Source organism: Nannospalax galili, unplaced genomic scaffold (assembly GCF_000622305.1).
Source record: "Nannospalax galili isolate Female #2095 unplaced genomic scaffold, S.galili_v1.0 scaffold679, whole genome shotgun sequence".
Taxonomy (NCBI): domain Eukaryota; kingdom Metazoa; phylum Chordata; class Mammalia; order Rodentia; family Spalacidae; genus Nannospalax; species Nannospalax galili.
In genome coordinates, this window is record NW_008343462.1 from 327,080 (window position 1) to 345,722 (window position 18,643).

The window sequence follows — 18,643 nt, forward strand, 5'->3', positions numbered from 1 at the left end:
AGGGAGAGAGGAATTTACTGCTTGTTTGAATATACTGCTTGTCTGAATTTACTGCCTGAATTTACTTGTTTAAATTTACTGCTTGTAACCAATTAACTCAACTGGAGACACAGGCATCCAGAGATAGGGGCAATCGCTACAACCCTCCCCTCCTGGAGCCTGGCCTGATCTGTGTCATGTCACGTAGACAGGTCTGCTTACACAAGATAGCAAGAAAGAGTCGTGCCTGGCACAATACCACCCATCCCTCCCCAATTGAGACACCTGAAGGGAGTTGTAACATTTTTTTGTTACTGGTTTGTGAAATGCTTGCTTTGAAACTATTGGCTGTACGAACGCAGGCTTTTGTGTAACGGTTGTGGGAGCCTATATAATCTTTACCTAAAATTGCCTCAGGGTTGATCGCTCTAACCAGACCTGCGTGTCTTGGAAGGACGGTCGGCCCCAGCTAGCTGGTTTAATAAAACTCTGCTTGATTTTTACATCTCCAACTCGTGCATTTGTTCTCCAGAAGAGACCCACCAAGTCATGGACCCTAACAGTAGGAAATTGTCAAAAATAAATTTAAATACTCATTTTTTTAAAAGTGTTTTATTATTTTTATTTCAGTGTATGAGTGTACTTTCTGCATGTAGGTTAAGGGTACCTATGTTGTGCAATGCCTGTGGAGGCCAGAAGAGGATGTTGGACCCCCTGGGACTGGAGTTATTGATGCTTGTTAGTCACCCTGTGGTGCTGGGAATCGAGCCCTGGTCTTCTGCAAGAGCAGCCAGTGCTCTTAACCATTGAGCCATCTCTCCAGTCCCCATTATTCTAATTTTTAAAAAATACACTTGGCACCCAGGGGTGGTGGCACACGCTGGTAGTCCCAGCACTTGGGAGGCAGAGGCTGGCGGATCTCTGTGAGTTCAAGGCCAGTATGGTCTACATAGTGAATTCCAGGCCACGTGGGGTACAGGGAGACCCTGTTTCAAAAAGACCAAATAAATAAATAAACAAACAAACTTGGCATTTATTCTGAGAACCATCATGGACCCACTGGAAACTCAAGTACTGCTGTACATCCAAATCTTGCCTTTCAAATGTTTTCTAGGAAAAGGAATGACTACGAAGCTTTGCTTTCCTCTAACGTCTGCCTCAGGGAAGTGTGGGTCCCAGCTGATAGTACTGAAAGGTCACACAGCATTGAACTCTGGGAATTTCCTCTTCACTTGTTTGGCCCAATTACTGACCAGAGTACAATTTCAAGTACTTGTTCTAGAGCAGCCAGGCCGTAAGGAAAGTACAGCTGTTTCTACACAGCCCCTGCACAGTCTATCCTTGCAGGTACTGGGTGTGGGAGGAGGGAGACCCCAAACAGTACTCAGTGTGCCTCAGCTAGATGTAGTGAGGAAGCCAAAACTGCACAAAGCCTGGTCTACAGCATCAGTTTCAGTGCTTTGCTCCTCTACTCTAAGGAAGAGCTCTGCCCAATTTGCCTTGCACAAGAGACTTGGTAAGGTGGCAGAGCTAGGACAGCCCCCACCAGACCTCCAGTCCCTGTTTTCCCTGATCAGGTGTCTGGGGGTGGGGCAGTACAGATATCAGATCTGTAGACATCTCTCCTATGTTCAAGCATCAACAATAGAAGCCTCAAGTGGCAGCCCCACCCATGAGGCTGTGTCCAGCTAGGAGGCAGGTGCTATAGCCCTGGCCCACTTCAGTTATACAGCCAACCATTCTGACAGATCAGTGTGCTGATAGGTTGGTGAGCTGACAGGTCCATGTGCTCAACAGAAGCCCAGGCTACCCTGCTCCTCAGGACCTACAAGCACTGCAGCCTCTCACGTCAGATTATGAGTTCACTGGTGGCTATCCCTCCTGGTCTCTGACATTGAGCGTACTCAAACTACCTCATGAAGATCCCCCAAGGTGTGAACAACCAAGAGCTATAAACCACAGGGACTGGAACCCAGAGCCAGACCAAGCTGTCACAGCAGGAGAAGCCTGTGTGCAACAGGGTACCACAGCACAGCCAGAACAGTGATAGCCCTGCACACTTTAATCAAGTTAGCTTTTCCTTAAGTAAATGCCTTATAAGTTGCTCCTTCATCAAGAATTTTTTTTTTGGGGGGGGGGGTTGAGACAGGAGTTCATTCTATAGCCCAGGCTGGCTTTGAACTCACAGTCATCCTCTTGCCTTGGCCTCCCAAGTGCTAAGATTACAGACATGAACCGTGGTTTACATATTTTACCAGACTTCACAGAACACACTGGGGCAAACATAGCAATACTTGAAAACACTGCTTTTAAGTAACCATAAGCTTCTAAGTTAATTAAACAAAACAAACTTGTAGTACTTAAGAAAGCAACAGGTTTTTCAAGACTGTTTCTATTAGGGCTAAATTTTTTAAAAATTACTTTCCTACTCTGAGAACAAGACTGGCTTATCTAGAAATACTAGTATGTTTCAAATGCAAACAGGCATAATGACACTGGTTAAATATTTATAAATAAGACGGCATCTTCCTAAACCACTGCTCTCACGGGCACCAATGCTCCCAGGCCTCAGTCCTCCATCCACAGCGGGATGGCCTTGGAAAGTCAACAGTCCTTGCTTCAGAGGGAGCCTGGAGAGTCTGGAACCCACAGTGAAGCTAGCATCTGAGAGCTGTGGGTGTGTCTACCTGCTGGCTTTCTCTGGGAAGTGGTGTGATACAGCTCACCAGGATTTCCCAACACAGGGATCCTCTTTCTGGTCCAAACCAAGGGGAAATGGCACGCCTCCTCAGCCTGCTCTCTCCTTCCCCACAGCCAGGCACTTCAGTTCAGCAGGTCCAGTGAGAGTAGCACTGGCCCCAAACTCAGTTTTTCTGTTTGCATGCTACTAGGTAGCACTCAAAACCAAACACACTATGGGCAACAAAACCTGTCATTCTGTATTTTTTAAATAGCTGTCTAATAATTCAATCCATGGTTTTTGTAAGTTGCAAATCCCATTAAAATGCAAACCCTTCCTTTGACTGAAATGCCCCAGGCCATAAACAGAACAAAGCGCCTCAGGTCACACCCAAGTCAACAAGAAGGGAGGGTGAGGGGGGTGGGGGGCCCAGTCAGTGCTGAGGCAGCCTCTTCCTGAAAACAGGCCACTTTCTTCCCTGTGGAAGCTGGGCCACTTGGACAGGCTAAGGAGAACAGGACATAGCTTTGAGCAAGGCTTGCCATTTCCTGATTTTTTTTTCAGGACAATCTTGCCCCGAAGGAAGAGATCTTACTGAGCCAATCCCAGGCCCTTCCCAAGCAGCCCACGCTGTCCTGCCAGTTTGCTCAGTGGAGTCGCGAGCTGCCCCTGGCACAGGCGGGCCTTCGCCTGGGCGGAGTGGATGTCAACAGGAGCTCAGCTTACAAAAGAGTTTCAGGTGAGGAAATCGGAAGGTGACAGGCAGAGGGCTCTGGCAACAGCCGGCAGCTCTCTATTCCTGCAGATTAGCTTTTAAGTTTGGTCAGAGGGAATGTTCTAGACAATAAACACACAGCCTCCCATCACATTTTCACCTCCCATCTCACTGCTCCTGTGTTGTACCAGGCTTTTCAGGAAACCCAGTGTGAGCCACAAGCAGCCATCCCAGCTCCAGCAAATGTCTTTGCTCAAAGCAGAATGAAGACAGGTTTTCAAAAGCGATTAAAACAAATCTTTCAAAAAGGTAAAAATTTGCCTTGAAAAATCTCCTTTTCAAGTTTTTAAAATAGAGAGGGTAAAACAAGCTCACACTGTGAGGGGAGAACAATCCATCCAATTTCTTCAGCCAAAAGTTAGGGAAGGTGGGTCACTGCCCCTGTAGCAGGCACCAGGGCACAGTGAAGCTCCTCACGTCACCTCCCTAGGTCTTTCTGACAGATATTTCTATTTCACTCTGGAAACTCTATCTGGACTTCAAGTGTACTTCTGCAGGATCCACCGAGATTTTGTGAAAGGAAAGATACCATGTGCCAGAATTAACTGGCTTAAAACCTGATAATTAAAAATCACGGTCACTACTGACGAACCTCGCAAGCAGGTCTGGAGGGCACACCCGACCGATACTCAGACGGCACAGAGCTCCAGGCAGGAGGTAGTGCGTGCCCCATGTTCACTGGCATACCTGACTCACCAGCTACCCTCCCCCGCTGATGCCTGAAGTCAGATGGGACGGGAAGGGCCAGGCACAGGTTCCTCAGAACCCGTCCAACCGGCTGGAAACCTGCAGTAACACAGCTCCAAAGGGGACTGCTGCCCATTTGGGGTGGGCGTGGGCAGAGGGGCCTTCTAGAAGAAATTCTATAGCAGTAACCCTGCCTGACAACTGCCAGCTTAGGCAAGACAATCAGGAGACTGTGAGGGAGAGGTAATAGCCTTGCAGCCATGGCTGCAGCTCCCGTGTGCGGTGCAGGCATGGGCTCCCCAGCAACCCCTCGGACTTGTGCCACCAAGTCAGCAAATCCACCCGATCTCAAGTGGAATCACAAGAGTTCCTACAGACTGCATCTAGATACTGTCCCACACCCTGAGTAGAGAAGTTAGGATCATTCTAGAGACCGATTTGGACACTGACCACCAGGTCCAAGAGAAGCAGCACTGGCCACACCATGCCCAACACCAAGGATCCCACATCTCCTCAGGGTCACCCTCCACCTAGGGCAGGCTCAGTCCACATTAAGTTCTGGGAAGACCATGCCAAGCTCAATCTGGGCTACCTGCCGCAGGCAGCAGGCAGCAAACCTCAGGGGCAAGAGCCTGTGCAGGGCCGGTTCACAGAGCTCAACTGCCCTTCCTTCCCTGAGTAGGGAAGGGAGCCCTGGAGGGAAAGAAGACCCATTCCCTCTTCAGCTGTGGAACTCCCTACCACACTGCTCTCACATGAGAGCAGCTCGAGCTAGACAACACAGGCCAGTGCCCAAGAGCCATCTCACCTGCAGCCCAGCACCAAGTCGGCAGCAGACCTCACAGCCATGTTTTTCAAGGGCTGCTGGTTTTCTTTTATAAAACCCACCCAGAGATCAGTGCTGTAATTTAAGTTCTGAAGCACTGGGTGCAGACAGGCCAGTGGGTAGGAACTGTGTGATCGGGGCTTTGCCGCCCCTCTACCAGGTACCACACAGATCCCTTCAATCATGGGAAAGCTGCCAGCTGGGATCCTCAACCTGTCCTCTTACCTTCAGAGGCAGCAGGGTGGCCTTGAGTCCCCACACTCACCAACAGAGAACAGGGACAGGACATACACTCCTGGCCTGACTGCATGCTGCTGGGCCAGCAGGGCAATACTGGCCTCGATTTTTTAAAATATCTTACTTATTTTTATGTGAGTGTATTGCCTGCATGTGTGTAAGTGTACCCGTGTCTTACAACACCCACAGGGGTCAGAGGATCCCTTGGAACCAGTTACAGGCGGTTGTTAGCTGCCTTGTGGGTGGTGAGAATTGAACCTGGGTCCTCTGCAAGAGCAGCCAATGCTCTTAACCACTGAGCCCTCTCTCCAGCCCTAGCACTAGTCTATTACTCTACACCTTCCCTCAAGCCATCCTGCCATCCTGCCCCTTGAACCAGAGCAGTAGGGGGCACAGCATCCTGGAGTTGGTTATTCGCAAGCCAAAACTATTAGACTGACAGAATCTATCAGGACTGGTTTCAGTTCGAAACAGGAAGCAGATGCACATCTGGGCTGAGGTCCTTCACAGCCTCCTGGCAGGTCATCAGGGCCACTTCAGAAATCACACCTGGCTCAATACCCGTCTGATACGCTGCACCTTCACTCCCACACCCTCCCTCACACTCTATCTTCTTTTCATCTTCAGAGAAACAGGACCATGACTGTAGCCCCGGCCTGACAGAAGCAGGTGGAACGGATGCCATCCTTCTGCAGGCACTGCTCTGGAACAGTTGTGAACTACAGGAGAACTTTTTTGTTACTCACAGGACCAGTTTCCAAACAGTTGAGGATCAGGACAAGAAAGCAGCAACAAACCCCTTCAGCACTCCAAGAACAACAAGCACTTCCACGGCCATGGGCAAGGCCCGGAGCTCAGCAGAAGCCCTGGCCCCTGCCCAGCCCCACGCAAGAAGACCACCCACGGTTGAGCCCACAACTAACAGCATAGCCGGAGTGGCTGTCAAAGACAGCCTCCCTGGCCTCAGGTAAGCCATTCTCTACAATCCCCTACAACACCCTAGGGCTCCAACACTCCTCTCCAAGAGAGGGACAAAGACAGAGTCAGACTTGTTTATGACTTCCTCTAAATTAGCTTATCTTCAGAACGGGGCAGGAAGCACCAGGTGGGGAGGTATGTTCCCAACCCTGACCATCCAGGGAGGTAAAGGGGCTCCAGGTCCCACTTCAGAGCTTACCCAATATTCAGTGAGATGACATATGTGAGAAAAGATAGAGCTCCCCTCCCCAGAACACTCCAGAATCCACTACTGTTTGACCCTGGTGCTGTGAGCAGCTGAGAACAGATCAGGACAAAGGCTTTGCCCCTGGAGAGCGTGGAAGGAGCCTTGCAGAGAGGAGCCACGAGGGCACTCACATTATGATGGACTCACGGAGCCACTCGGCACCTTCCCTGGCTCCTCAGAAAGAAGCATAGAGAAGCCCTTTAACGCAGAGAGCTCTGCCCTCCACTGTTACCTGGCAACAGAGCTGAAGGAAGAACTGCCAGGAACCAACCACTTCTGCATCAGTCAAAGCAGAAAGACACCAATTCCTGAAAGTCAGGCAGAAGAGCACTGGTGCCATGGCTGCCCGGGTCTCCAGGGGCCACTGAACCCCTATCAGGAGGCCACAGACCAGAAGTCACACACACACACCCCATGGGACCCCAGCTCTCCTGACTGGCCAGAGGCACTGGGTTCTGGTGACCAGCACTGCCACTCCCCAGGATGCTTCCTGGCCTTGGAGTTCTCAAGCACTGCTTACATCTCAACTTGCTAAATGAAGGCAGAGGCACAAGGCAATCAATCACCAGCAAGAGTACCCGCCACACGACTGAGGAAATCAGGACGTACAGAACCAGCCTCAGAAAAAGCAGAGACCCCAACACATTCCAGAGCTCTTATGGTGTAGGCGATACGCTGAATCTCCAGGACTCCCTGGGCCATTCCCATAGTACCACTAATCCCCCACCTCGCTCCAAGGGTCCCTCACCCAGAGAACTGTCAGCCATAGCCCAAGCCTCCAGAATACTCCTCCTGGACATCCAGCTATAACCACCTGCTCTCAGAAAGGAGCTGATCTGGACCTGCTTCATCTCACAGGGAATAAACATGCCACATGCATTGTTACTGGGAATGGAGCATATATCTGCCACACTCACAGGGAAGATGCCACATGCATGGTTACTATGAACCAAGCATATCTGCCATGCAACACAAACACTCCTCAGCATAACCAACAGGCATTACCTGGAAATGGCAGTCACGAAGGGTGTCAGCTCCTGAGGCTCGTAGGCACGTGCAAAGGCCCAGCACACGTAGCAGGCAGCATCCCTGACATTGGCGCCCACACTGCAGGCACCCCGCTTCTCATCGTACGTCAGCGCCTTCAGAATCACCGTGACCACTGGCAGGAGACAAAGATAATGAGCAGCTGACCACACACCATGAGGCAGGGGCACCGAAGGACATGTATGCAGACCCAGTCAGAAAACAGACTCCAGGAAGGAGAGCAAGCCCACCCCCTCGAGCCAGGTAAAGAAGCACTGTAAAGTTCCCCAAGAACCTCCAAAGCAACGACAGTTATTCAGAACAGTCACAGCTGGGTTGCAAGGTTGTAGCCACACCAGGACAGAAAGGGCTATGTTTACGGAGCTGGATCAACGGCTCTGCAGCTAAGAGCACTGGCTGCTACTTCCACAGGACCCGGGTTTGGTTCTCAGCACCCACATGACAGCTAACAACCATGTACAACCCCAGTTCCAGAATCCAGCACCCTCTTTTGGCCTTTTCAGACATTGCACACACTGGTACTCTCACATACATGCAGGCAAAACACTCATACACATAAAATAAAAATAAATAGATCCAAAAACATTTTTTGTCTTTTTTTTTAAAGACAGGATCTCCCTGTAGTCCCAGCTGGCGTGAAACTCACTTTGTAGACCAAGGTGGCCTCAAACTCAGAGATCCACCTGCTTCTGCCTCCCGAGTACTGGGTTTACAGGTGTGCACCACCACACCCGGCTCCAAAACCATTTTTTTAAAAGAAAGGGTTGTGTGTTTATGGAGGTAACAAGGACAACCACATATTAGGCAGATGGATCTGAAGCCAAAGGTCACCATCCACATCTTGTCATCATGAGGCCTCAAGCAGGTTCAGGGAGAGGAGGGGACACCATGGTGCCTGGACCATTCAGGGGTCCTGAGAGCTCAAGCTGAGGAGGCAGATACAAAGAGCCAGTCCCGGGCAGCCCTGTGTTTCCAGGATTATTTGCCTTCTTCACCATCTGAAGCGTCTATGGCAGCCAAGAGGCAAAGTCCCATGCGCTCTTCTTCTGATTCCAGTGAGAATATCCAACCAGGTAACTCATAAACACAAGTTAATACAAGCAGGCCGGAGAATTTAAGATGTGTGAGAGTGCTGGAGCATTAATGTTTTACTGTATTCATACCGCTCCGGGGTATTTACTTGAAGGGCCCTAAGAGCACACAAATTCTGATCTCCAGCATCCATGTAATGGCCAGGCACAGTGGCACACATCTGTAACCCAGTACTTGGGGGCAAAGAGACAGGAGAATCTCTAGAGCTCACCAGGCCGCCAACCTGGCCAAATAAATGAGCTCCAGGTTTGGTGAGAGACCCTATCAAAACATAAAATCAATAGTGACAGAGAAAGACACCTGACATTGACCTCTGGCCTCTACGTGCTTCCATGCATATGTGTGCACAAACACACATGTACACTCAACACACATATACACACCACAGACACAACACACATGAAGAACCAAATCGTGTGGTGTGCAGGAAAACAGATCCAACTGGAGAAACAACTCTGTCTCAGAAAAACAAACATTACATGTTCTCATTTGTAGGTCCCAGATTTTATATAGACACATAAAATCCTGTATGTACATATGACATGAAAAGAAGAGACAGAACTGGGGAGACAGGGGACTGACAGGAGGGGGTGAAAGAGAAGGCAGGGGACGTGGGGCAGTCAGAGTGCACGTGTTTGACACTGTGTACAATGAACACATGCCAACAACAACAAAAGGTCGGTGAGGGCCGGGGAGATGGCTCAGTTGGTAAAGAGCTTGCCACCCAAGCCAGAGGACCTGGTTTGTATCCCTAGCACCCACATAAAAAGCCAAGGACATGCCGGGCATGGTGGCACACGCCTGTAGTCCCAGCACTCGGGAGGCAGAGGCAGGTGGATCCCTGTGAGTTCAAGGCCAGCCTGGTCTACATAGTGAGTTCCAGGACAGCTGGGGCTACAGGGAGACCCTGTCTCAAAAAGACCGAAAAAGAAAAAAAATAAGCCAAGGACAGTGGCACATGCTCAGAACAGGAGAGGCAGAGAGGTAGGAGCATTCCTGGCGCTTGCTGGTCAGCTAATCTTGCTGAATAGGTGAGCTCCAGGTCCAGTGAAGGGTCATGTAACACCACCCCCCTCCACCACTAAAACAAAAGGTGAAGGGGCTGAAGAAATGTACTTGAAAAGTACCTGGGTTCAGGACCCAGCCCCCATATGGCAGCTCACAACTGCCTCTAACTCCAGTTCCTGGGGATTTGACGCCCTCTCCTGGCCTCTGCAGGCACCAGGCTGAAGGTCCCAATTTCCTAATGCCAGAGAGACAACCATGCTACTACTATAGGGAGCACTAAACACCTCACACTAGTGTTTTTAAAAAATGATTTAAAGTAGAGCAGGGGGATTGGGAATATAGGAATATAGCTCAGTGGTAGAACGCTTGCCTAGATTGCAGAAGGCCCTGGGGTTGATCCTTGACAACCCCAAACATTATTTAAAATAAAAGTGTGTGCCTATCTGCCTACAGCTGAAACCAGGAGTCCTATCCTGCTCCCACCCAGGCAGCATCGATCTCACCAATAACCCAAAGATGCCACGTGACAGGCCCCCACAACTGCTAGGGAGGCTGAAGACTGGTCTGCTGGCAGCACAGCTCTGGCAGTGTCCACAACCATGTTCCATGACATGGCAGGAGGTTCCAAGGCAATCTGGGAACCAACCACTGACTACCCTTACTGGGCAGGAGCTGGCCACAGACACTAAATGCTGTAGAGCTGACGGACAAATCAAGGAATACTTCCAAATACCAGTGGCAGGGACACAGAGGACACACAAGGGCCCAGCTATTCCAGAGGGACACAACCTGGGGACGGGGCAGGTTACCTTCCAGGACTGCAAGCCACCCTCTAGGGCCCAGCCTGTACACGCTACATGACTGCAAACGGTATGAGCAGTGGAGTCACTCTGGTGTGCACACTCAAGACGCTGGGTATACGCAAGAGATGCCACCTGATGTGTGCAAGACAGACACCACCGCCACCACCACTGGGTACACAGAAGCAAGAGAGACGTCCAGTACATGAAGGTGCAATCATTCACTAGAAAAACTGTACCCAGAAACGGACTGAGGAAAAAACAAACAAAACCACAAAACAACTGAAGGACTACAAATGTCATGTAAACAAATTCCCTCTGCCTCTTTGCTTCTAAGAATTTCTCTATATAAATATATAAAATGGTAACGAGTCCATGGAGTCTTCTTCATACACCTTTGGTGTTTCAGTAAGATTGTAAATGTGCACAGGGCAAATGGTAGGATACACGCATCCTGAGGGAGCAGCAGGGTGTGTGGGGTCCCTTCATGGAGATGCTGACGTCACCCAGCCTGGTCTGCAAAGGACTAAACAAGGCCTAGCCCCTGCCTCAGTTCCTAAACGCTGCAGTGGCAGGACACTTGAGCTGGAACAGGGTGTAGGCGTGAATGTCCAAGACAAAGCCCTTTATCCCAGGAGTTCCCCTTAGAGGCCACACTGCAATCTTGGGCATAGTGCAGGACCCAGTGAGCACCCCAAGGCCAGCAGCTCCTGGTCTCTCCATATTTCAGAGCCAACCCCACCCAGAAAAACAGCCCTTCCTTTCCAACTGCCCAACCTATCCCCCCCATCATTCCAAAGGAACCCTGTGGTCACATAGGCAGGGGCCTCTGGATCACTCAAGGTCCCCACAGTGCCCAGCCAGTCCCAGCCAGCATGGCAGACTCCCTGTCAGAACTCCCATGCAGAGCATGTCACTCCACAAGGTCCCTCTCTCACCCCACAGAGGAGCCACAACACCAGACAGGCTCCTGGGAGCAAAATGCTACTTAGCAGCAAACTCGAAACAGAGCCTAGCTATCTAACAGACTGTCATTCCTGTACATACTCAGTGTACAAGATGTTCCCGATGTTCCCCTAAACATGGCACTGCTGGTTAAACACAAACCTAGCAAGAGAGAGCCATCACAGACAGCTGCTATGGATCAGGAACTACATCTGTGATCATCTCAACTTGATCTCATCTGTTGAAAAGGTCCTCAGCTCTTGTACCCAAACAGCCCTGGCGGACCTGAATTGCTCCCAGTTTGCTAGTAGAGCTTGAATTCACTGCTCTCCTAATTAACAGGGCTGCCCACTGAGGGCCCAAGGACGTCAAGATAATCAGCTATGGCACCTGTGGGAGGGGAGTGTCCATAAATGTGGTGTCACTGCCAGCCGGACTCCCTGGAGCTCAAGTGTGTACTGAAGCCCAGATGCTCTGGGCAAGGCCAGCCAGCAAGGCCTCAGGGAAATTTGGATGCTCTCTCCAAGTGTCAACTCATCACACCACAGGACAAAATCAATTTCTAGACAGACAACTAGGAGTGAACGGCAGCACTGTGAATGTGTTCACACCTCTCTTACACCAAGAAAACTGAGTGGTGACACCCAGGGGCAGCCCACCAGGCAGACATGGGCCTCACATACCTCAGAACCCAGCCCAACCAGAGAACCCAGATTTCTGTCCCCAAGTTAAAGTGAGATGGTTTTAGAAACTAGTGATATGACCAGCCATGAGACTCCTCAGTGATGACATATCAGGGTATGACCCCGCTTACTGTTGGGAGAAACTCCTGCCTAGGTCACCTGGTGGGTCCAGCCACCCAGCCTATGCCTAAGAGGCCATGGGAGCTGCAGGCTGTAAGCACCTGCTCACATCTTGCCTGCCTCCAGCCAGGATCGCTGCCTGGCCTTTGGACATCACAAATGTTCTATGCTTCCCATGTCCTCCTGTGTGTCCTTCCACAGTGCTAAGCACAAAACTAGAAATCAAAGCTTACCAGGGCCTCGGGCCCCACAGTCACAATCACCCCTGGTTGCCAATGCTGTGCAGCAGAATCCTGACCTGCTTCCCCCTGATCTGGCCCCCAATGCAGTCAGCAGTCTTCAGAGATACCATGCCTTTAACCTGCTGAGAAACCTGCTGCACACACACACACACACACACACACACACACACACATACAGAACAAACACCAAGGGCTGACACACAGTGATGGGTGAAACAACCACCACCAGCAACTTGCAAGGCCTGGCTGCCAGGTGGAGGCTGGCCCAGCAGGGGTAGGATGCTCTGACACGGATCACTGGAAAGGAGCTGACTTGCTGAAAGTGCAACAGCTTGGGAGAGACAGCAATGACAGCTCTGTACCAAGAAACAGGGAGGCCAGACTGATGCCCCTGATGGTCCTAAGACAGTGAGAAGAGCCTGGCATGAGAAGACGAGTCGGGCCCCCTGTGCTGCTCCTGAGAGGGTGGCCTCTGCACCTGACCTCCTGGGCCATGTCCAGCCTCAGCCATGAAAGGGAGGCCCCGAGCTTCCAGCTCCGATATCCAAGGACCCAGGAGAGAAGAGGCAGGACAGCCTTGGTAGCTGCTAGAACACTGGGCACCCACAAAGCTGGCAGGAGGTGGGGGAGGGAAGGTGATCTGGAACAGGAAACTCGGCTTTTAACTTTTATATAAAGTCATTATCAAAGAAAAATTCAGAAACACCTCTTTCCAGATCCAACAGGTTTTAAATAAGGAAACTGTTCAGTAGCTCTGAACAAAAACCTTTCTCATGGTTCCAATTACACACTGCAAATGCATGTCAAATATATATCATTCCCCAGAGGGCTTCCTTTTGGCAACCTAGAGTACAGCAATGTAATTTAAACACTCTTCTCTCTAGACAGCATGTCATTTGTTTTAACGCAAGCTACCTAAGGAGAAAGCCTGCAGGTGAGAACAGTGACTTAACCCCCAGAACGCCCGCCACATTCCCCACTACAGGGTCTGTAGAACCTGTTTCCCAGGGACACAGGGATCTAGGCATCCTCTGCACAGGCAGGAACAACCAGCCCATAAAAGTCACCGCACAGCTACATCTGCTGACAGCCACTGAGCCACACTAATTTAAAACAAGTTATCTAGCTGGGCATTCATGAACTGTGCAGGTTCCTGGGGCATGTCTGCTGCAAACCCCAGGCCTTGCTCGACCTTCCCACTTCAAACTGGATGGTAAGGAACTTGCAGAGCCGGCAGCATACAGTGGCACAGGGAGTCCTAAGAGGTGTGGGAAAACATGGACTCTTCCGTGCAGCCGAGGGGGCCGATGACAGGCAGGGCACTGGCCGTGAACACCATGTGGGGTGGCATCTCCCTGCTGTGCCTAAGTCCGTGTGGTACCCCCAAGCTGCCTCACCCCACGACAAGAGCTGTACCCAGGAGTCTGCCCACAGAGCCTGAGCCTCAGAGTCCCAGCTTCCGGGAGCAGGTGTGGCCGCAGGACCAGCCTCTTGTACTAACAGCCACTGTACTGTCCGCAAGAATGCAGTCCAACTTGCTCAGGAAAAATGCCCAAATGAATCTGCTGGGGGCAAGAGGAATGAGAGCACATCAGGCTCCAAAGACCTCTGGGTTTATCCCCCACAGGCCATAGCAGAACGGCCGCAGAGGCCCCTCACTGCCCATTCCTATGGCATTCTCAACTCTGCAGCAAGGAGCTGGGGGGTGGGTACAGACTTGTGGGTTCAGACTGCCCTTGAAGGGCTAGAGATGACTTGCCCCCAAACTCAGCATGTACTTTTCCATGCCTAGTGCTGTGAGGTATATGCTCCCAGATAACACCTGGCTCTGCTCTCTCCAGGGGCCTCAGGTGCTCACCTGAAGAGAAAGTCAACAACACCAGTCCACACTCATTCCAGAAAAAGGTTCCTCAGTCATCTGGGTCCCAGAAGCCCCCACTCGGGCACTGTGCAGTCAAGAGTCCATCTGTCAAGGTTAAAATGGCCCAACCCAGACAGATGCTGAAGATCCTGTGAGATGCCCCCTCCCAGACGTATACAGCTGCCAGCTGGGCACTTCCCTTCACCCCACAGGGCACTTCCCCAGAGAAAGGCAGTCACAGGAGAAGACATCTCTACTCAGGTAAAGGCTCACTAGGGGGATTTCAGAAATTCTACGCCCAGCCATCTACACCAGGTCTACTGCCCAGTGCTGTGGGTCTCTTACGAACAACGGCAGAGAACACGATGGTGAAGTGCCCATGGCCATATCCCCAATCAGCTGGAGAATCAGACGAAATCCACATGGCAACCAGTAAGAAGCATGGGGCAGCCCTAAACACAACATTCCTGGTAGCTGAGTAGGAGCAGAAACAGGAACAGGATAGAGGTGTGCTGCAGCAATATGGCAAATCTTGTGGTGACACTATATTAAAATTTCAGTTATGGGAGTAGTTTAGGCAAAGTCACACCTAGGCTCAAAGATACACAAGTGTGTGCAAGTGTGGGGACACACACACACACACACACACACACACACACACACCCCACCAGGGAATCTCTGCCAGATGCAGTCTGTGCCCAGGCCAACATTCTGGTTTGGACCTGTGGTTCTGTGATGTTACAGGGGAAAAGCACTGGGTCTTCCTGAACACTTGTTTGCAATCTGTTGGGAATCTATAATTGTTACAAAATGGGAAAAAAAAAAAAAAAAAACAGAATAAAAGAAGCTGTTATGGTTTAGATGTGGCGTGTTCCCTGAGGTTGCTGAGGGCTTGGTCTACAACTGGTGCCACTACCGAGATGACTGGATGCAATGGTGCTAACTTGCTACTTTTATCCATGGATACCTGCGGGCTCTTTGGCAGTGGCCTAGTTGGAGGAAGGGGATCACTGGCACATGATTCTGAAAGCCATATTCTATCTTTCCCTGGCTCTTCCCTCTGTCTTTGCTTCCTGGCTGCCAGAGAGAGCTGCTCTGCTCCATCATGCTCTCTCTGCCATGATGCTTTGCTTTACCGCAGGCCCACAGCAACAGGCCAAATGACCATGGTCTGAGGCCTTAGTATCATGAACCTAAATAAACCCTTCCAAGACACTGCTTTATTATCAGTGATGAGAGTCTAGCACAAAAGCTAGAGAGCTGGACCTACACAGAAGCCTAGTCTGCACAGGAAGATGACGGCTCACCTACAAAGCGCCAGGCTAGTAGCCTGAGCACCACTCGGATACACACACCATGCCTGGCCCAGCACAGGTATCTGTGCATGGGTGATAACACTGTCCCTCACAGTAACCACAACGCACCTAAGTGCAAAAGGTACAGGAAACAATGCGGTGGCCAGAGCATCTGTGTCCCCCCACAATTTGAAATCTAAGCACTGTGGGATCAGGTTATGAAGGTCCTGCAAAGAGTGTAGTGACTAGTAGCTTAAGGAAGCCCTTCAGCTCCATGGAGCGTCTTGTCAGGCTCCAGATGTGCCAACCCCTTTATCCTGGACTCCCAGCTCCAAACTGGGAGCAGTAAATTTCTACTGTCTACAAACTGCTCAGCCTGGGGTGTTTTGTTACAGCAGCCAAAAAAACTAAGACACTATGTCAAGAAAAGCGGGAAACTGAAATCTGACATTCTGTTCAAGCACAAGCCAGCCCTGCCAAGATCAACAGTCCTTCTTCACCAGCTGTCATGGGGAAGACAGAGGTGAGAGGTGGGGAATTAAGACAGCAGCAAAACACCCACCAGGCTACATTCACAGATGTCTGAGAGCCCAGCAACACAGCCTCACCGCAGCATACTCAGCAAAGCTTCCATGTGAAGCCAGGCTGCATGGCTCACACACAGTTCTAGCACTAAAGAGGCTGACGCAGGAGGATTTATGTGAGTTCCAGGCCAGCCTGAGGGACTCAGCAAATCCTGTCTAAAACAAAACAGAAATGAACAAATAAAAACCAGCTTCTGTGTAAGCCTATGTGGTTAGGGTGACAGAGGACAAGCAGCCAGAGTTTGCCTGTCTCATGTGTTCTAGAGGTTTAGACAGAAGACAGCAAGAATGAACACACAAGTTTCCAAGAAGGGAAGCCAGCACTCTGCCCCACTAGGGGACACTAGCACCTGCCCCATGTCTGTGCACATTACTCTCCAGAGCGCACCCCATAGTCACCTGAAGGTGCTCCTAATCCAGCCACTGCCAATCAATCTCCCAGTCCCAGGTTGGGGCCATCTCCCAACCAAGCCCCACACCAAAACTGACAGCAACCAACAAGGGTGGCATGACAGGTCTATGTCACGTGTCCTTTCAGCAGAGTGGAGTCACCTTCACGTGCAAAACACTGTTCCATAGCACAGGTTCTTTAGTCCGGGGGAAAGCGAACTGAAGTCTCTACAAATGAAATACAGCGTTCAAGTGCCACAGATGCTCTAACAATTAACCAGCAAGAGGTGGCAGGTGAGGTTTGAAGGAAAAGCCAGGCATCCTGGCGACACCCAATTCACTCCCCATCAGGCCCCACTTCACCAGCACAGGCAGCTGAGGCCTGACCTCGGAGCTAGACAAGAAGACTAGAGGTCTCTGCTAAAACGAGCTCATGAGCAAGAGACTTCTCATCCATGCTAAACTGAAGGGCAAAGGAACACACTTTTAAGACAGCCCCAGGGGTGCCATCTCACCTGTCATGACACCATGTGCACGGCCCCACATCATGCTACCTGCCCATCAAAGGACATACACACAGTCCAAAAGACACCTTCCCATCTGTCCATAACACACAGAACTAAGAACCCATCCCACATGTCCACAGCAGGGCACTCACACTGTCACACCACCTGTGCCATGTTCTCCATGACTGGACATGCCATCAACCCACATGGACCCCATCCTGTGCTACCCAAGCAAGGTCAGGTTGGGGTATCCAAGTGAGGTCAGTATAACCTCCCAGGAGCAGAGCCCAGACCCCTCAACACAAGAAAAGAGACACGCTTCTCACAACTGCTCAAAGCACACAAACGAGGCCACTGGAGCTTGGTGGGAGCCCCTCCCAGGAGTTTGGTGGTGCCCATGAAGGCCTGTAAGTGACTACCCTGGGTGGCAGAATGACTCAACACCTTCTCCATCACCAGCTAGCCAGTGTATCTGCTGACATCCGGCCGGGCTGGCCCTGCCCAGGTCTGCACTCTGTGCTACAGTACTCTTGTCAAGCAAATCCTGTGGTTCTTTGCCAAATAAACATCTTCAGGATCCCTGTGCAACCACCACTTGTAACAAGACCTGACAAGGCTCCCTCCATCTCTGCCATTAGTTCCTCTGGCTATCAGTGACCAGTAGCCACACAGAGGTTCTGCCACTGCCACTGCCACAGGCCACCATACTGGAATGACATGGCACGGCATAAACATGGGGTAGGAGACGCCTCCAGGAATAAGGGTGTGCTCCTCTGCTGATGCAGGGCTGCTGGCACAGAAACGCCCACAGCTAATGACAGAGTGGCAAGTACCACAGCTTGAAAGCAGAAACAGCGTCCAGGAGGATTAAAGGCTCAACCCGGAAGTCAAGACCAGTTCTACACTGACTCATAACCAGGGTCCCAGCCCCAGGGTCCAGGCCTCCAGTGGCCCAAGAGAGTGTCCCTCACTCCAGCCTCTGGACCATCACAGACATTTCAGAGCCAGCAGGACCCTAGGAGACCACAGTGCCCAAAACCTGCCCTGACCCCAGAGTGAGGCTTCATGGGACACACAAAGCCCAGGAGCAGCAAGTGGCCCAAGGTCACAGCAAGCACATCTAACATGGTAGCAAGTCCTCAGTCATGGCTAACGTCAAGTCTAACACCCATCTTTAACCAAGCGATTGGAAAGGTCTCCCCTCGGCACTCCACACTACAACTCTCCTGGTCATGGCCACAGACGAGGGGACATGAAGCTCCAAACCATCTTCCTGGTGGGTAGGGTCAGACTACTAACACACTGCCTGGAGCTCAGCCTCAGCCACCAATTCCAAATGTTGCTCAATTGCTATTTGCAATTGTGAATTCTAACCCCCATCACTTGCACCCACTCGAAGGCTCATATGCAATGCCACCTCTTCCTCCAAAAGCCGAGTCCCTGCAGTGGACTGTCACAGTTTGGATATGAGGTGTCCAGACCAAACAAAAAGGCTCATGTGTTAAGGGACTGGTCCCAGGCAGTGGATCCAGCCAATGAGAGGTGACTGGAGCATGAGGGCTCTGCTTTAACCAATGCATTGATCCACCAGTGGATTTATACTTTGATGGCATTATAGAGGGTTGGGGTAACCCTAGGAGGTGGGAACTTTCGGAGGAAGT

General features: G+C 51.0%; 1 protein-coding gene across 1 annotated transcript in view; it reads right to left on the bottom strand.

The window, feature by feature from the left end:
• Positions 1-18,643, bottom strand: part of Tbcd (tubulin folding cofactor D) — a 191,184-nt gene that overhangs the window by 77,840 nt on the left and 94,701 nt on the right. Inside the window, exon 14 of the mRNA XM_008839647.3 lies at positions 7,415-7,571. Within this exon, the coding sequence (XP_008837869.1) occupies positions 7,415-7,571 (157 nt within the window). The remainder of the gene's footprint in view (positions 1-7,414; positions 7,572-18,643) is intronic.